This window comes from Spermophilus citellus (assembly GCF_964194105.1).
Source record: "Spermophilus citellus genome assembly, chromosome: 1".
NCBI lineage: Eukaryota > Metazoa > Chordata > Mammalia > Rodentia > Sciuridae > Spermophilus > Spermophilus citellus.
The window spans coordinates 48,574,272-48,577,205 of NC_138182.1; the positions used below are offsets into that span (position 1 = coordinate 48,574,272).

Here is a 2,934-nt window from a genome sequence, read left to right on the forward strand (position 1 = left end):
AGAAAGGAGAACAGTAATAGCTGAACTGCTAATCATGCTTTGGGGAGGGAGAGGGATAAGACCACCTCTCATGATCTGACTAATAGGAAGACTAAATTGAATGGTATTTCACTTGCTTTGTAAGTTGAGTCTTCTCTCAAAGAAATTTGTGTGAAGTTATATACTGACTCACACTTATACATACTTTATGTTGGCTAGAAATAATGCTACTGTATTTTTACAGGAATTCCTATGTTACAAGCTTTCTGGAGAGAGCAATAATCATGAAAGTGACATTTATCTTAGAGTCAAACTTTAGAGGAGAGACAACACTTTTAGTTCATGTAAAATACCCAGTGACAAAATTTAAGGATTCCATACTTAGATACCACCTTATTTTCTTCACAAAATAATACCTGAACAAGGTGTGTATAACTGCAGATAACACAGTGTCCTACAGTGGCTTGATAAGCATGTCCACCAGAGTGGCGAAAAAGAACCATACAAACTTATGCCCACACAGGCACAGATACACAGGACTCCTAGAGTCACAGAGCTCCCATGCCTCATTCTCGGCTATGCTATAAGGCATAATTAGATTTTCAAGATTTTTTTTCCTATGTATGTAACATCTTCCATTTCCTTATTTTGAAGAATGTGAGAAAAGGTCACCTGAAATTATATGTAATCTATTAGATAACACATAGCCTACAGGTCAAGAATGCATGGATTCCATTTTAAAAGCCAAATTCTAAGACATGGCAATGTGAATAAGGCATGACTGTGGTATGAAAACACCATTTCTTGTCTTACTCCCTCATATCTTTTTTATGTAAACAGAGATCATTGACCCGTCTCTGAAATTGATGGGGATGATGCGGTATAAAGGCAGGATTTCAGGGAAAAGAACAGACTAGAATTCATTTTGTACTTCAGAAGGCTTGGTGGTTTGCGATTGTTACATTCTCAAGACTGGAAGAACTCCCTTCTAGTTTGAAAAACGTCAGGTTATAGAAACTGACAAGATTGACAAACTTTTGCTGAAGAGATAAGAACAGAGAGGATACTCCATTCATTGTAGCTACCATTTTGAAATTTTTGTGTAGTTTTTAGATCGAGGTACTTACATATCAATATACTTCATGTATAAATAACTCACCTCGCTCCTTCTTCTGCCGCTCCTAGAGCTGCTTGTGTGCTCGTTCGGTGCGGACCTGGTACCTCTTTTGTGAAGCGGCAGCTGAGGAGACTCCGGCGCTCGCCATGGCCGACGAAAAGCCCAAGGAAGGAGTCAAGACTGAGAACAACGATCATATTAACTTGAAGGTGGCGGGGCAGGATGGTTCTGTGGTGCAGTTTAAGATTAAGAGGCATACACCACTTAGTAAACTAATGAAAGCATATTGTGAACGACAGGGTTTGTCGATGAGGCAGATCAGATTCCGATTTGACGGGCAGCCAATTAATGAAACAGACACACCTGCACAGTTGGAAATGGAGGATGAAGATACAATTGATGTGTTCCAGCAGCAGACAGGAGGTGTCTACTAAAAAGGGAACCTGCTACTTTACTCCAGAACTCTGTTCTTACAGACCAAGAATACATTCTCAATTAGAAAACTGCAATTTGGTTCCACCACATCCTGACTACTACAGTATAGTTTTCTTTATTCTTTCATTTTCCCCTTCCCCATTCCTTTATTGTACATAAAGTAACTGGTGTATGTGCACAAGCATATTGCATTTTTTTTTTTAAACTAAATGGCCAATGATATGTTTTGATTGACATCAAATGGAGATGGGATGGGGAAAAATACTGGTTCTGTGAAAATATCCCCTTTCTCCATTAGTGGCATGCTCATTCAGCTCTTATCTTTATATTCCAGTAAGTTATTTTGCTCTCACTGTTTTAACAAAAAACAAAAAAACAACAAAAAAAAAACCTGAACAACATAAAAATCCTTGCATACCTTGTTCGATTGGAGAATTTTAATGTTTTTCATTTATCATTGTAAAACCAAGGACAATTTTATAACTTTTTTGTACGTAGCTGTTACATGTAGGGCAATCTGTCTTTAAGTAGGGGTAAATTACTCTTAAAAAAGATTCCTAGATAGTTTTCCCTTCAAGTCAAGCGTCTTGTTGTTTAAATAAACTTCTTGTTTAAAATGAAAAAAAAAAAAAAAAAAAAAAAAAAAAAAAAAAAAAAAAAAAAAAAAAAATAACTCACCTCTAGTTTCTTCTAAGCTATCATGCCATCTTCAAATGATATCTATAAAAAGTATCATTCTTGTTTATTTTCCTAGTATTTGTACATGCAAACATGATATGCTGTCCCTTGTACCTCTAGATAGTTTATTCTAGATTAGAGAGTTCATATGCTTGGATGATATTTATCTTAAAAATGTAAAATTTCTATGGGAAATGTTTAATAATGTTATATTTTTAGCTTTTATCAGGGAGTGCCATAGAAAATAAGTTGCTACATTTATTGAAGGAGTATTACTGAGACCATTGCTTATCTTATATATTATAGAACCTTATAAAAAGTTCTGCCTGATGAATGTATTGCTAGTGCTAAGGTGAACTTTGTGTCGCTGACCATCTTGAATATTTAAAATATTTTTTGAAATTTTCTCACTTGTTTGCTTTGTTAGAATAAAATTTTATAGTTTATTGTTTAAACTATTAACATGTACTTTCTGTACTTACATATAGTTTCAGCTGAACTTAATGTCTTTTACTTATTGTAGTATCAGTGTTGACATTGTGAAAAGAAAATAATTACATACCATTTCATAAAACACCATTGTTAATTTGTAAACACTAAACACTTATATGTAAGTGAATCTTAAAGAACTCTCTAGATTATGATTTTCATGAAGGCTCCTGTAAAACAGTCACGATTTGAGCACTATTCTTGTTTTGGGTTTTTTTAAAAAAACAACAAAAACT

At 34.5% G+C, this 2,934-nt stretch overlaps 1 protein-coding gene across 1 annotated transcript; it reads left to right on the plus strand.

The window, feature by feature from the left end:
• The first annotated feature begins 1,148 nt into the window (after positions 1 to 1,148).
• On the plus strand, positions 1,149 to 1,736 carry LOC308651748 (small ubiquitin-related modifier 2). Its single transcript, XM_081299215.1, has one exon. It carries the CDS (start codon positions 1,243 to 1,245, stop codon positions 1,528 to 1,530), a length of 288 nt encoding a protein of 95 aa, XP_081155341.1. The 5' UTR covers positions 1,149 to 1,242; the 3' UTR covers positions 1,531 to 1,736.
• The last annotated feature ends 1,198 nt before the right edge of the window (positions 1,737 to 2,934 follow it).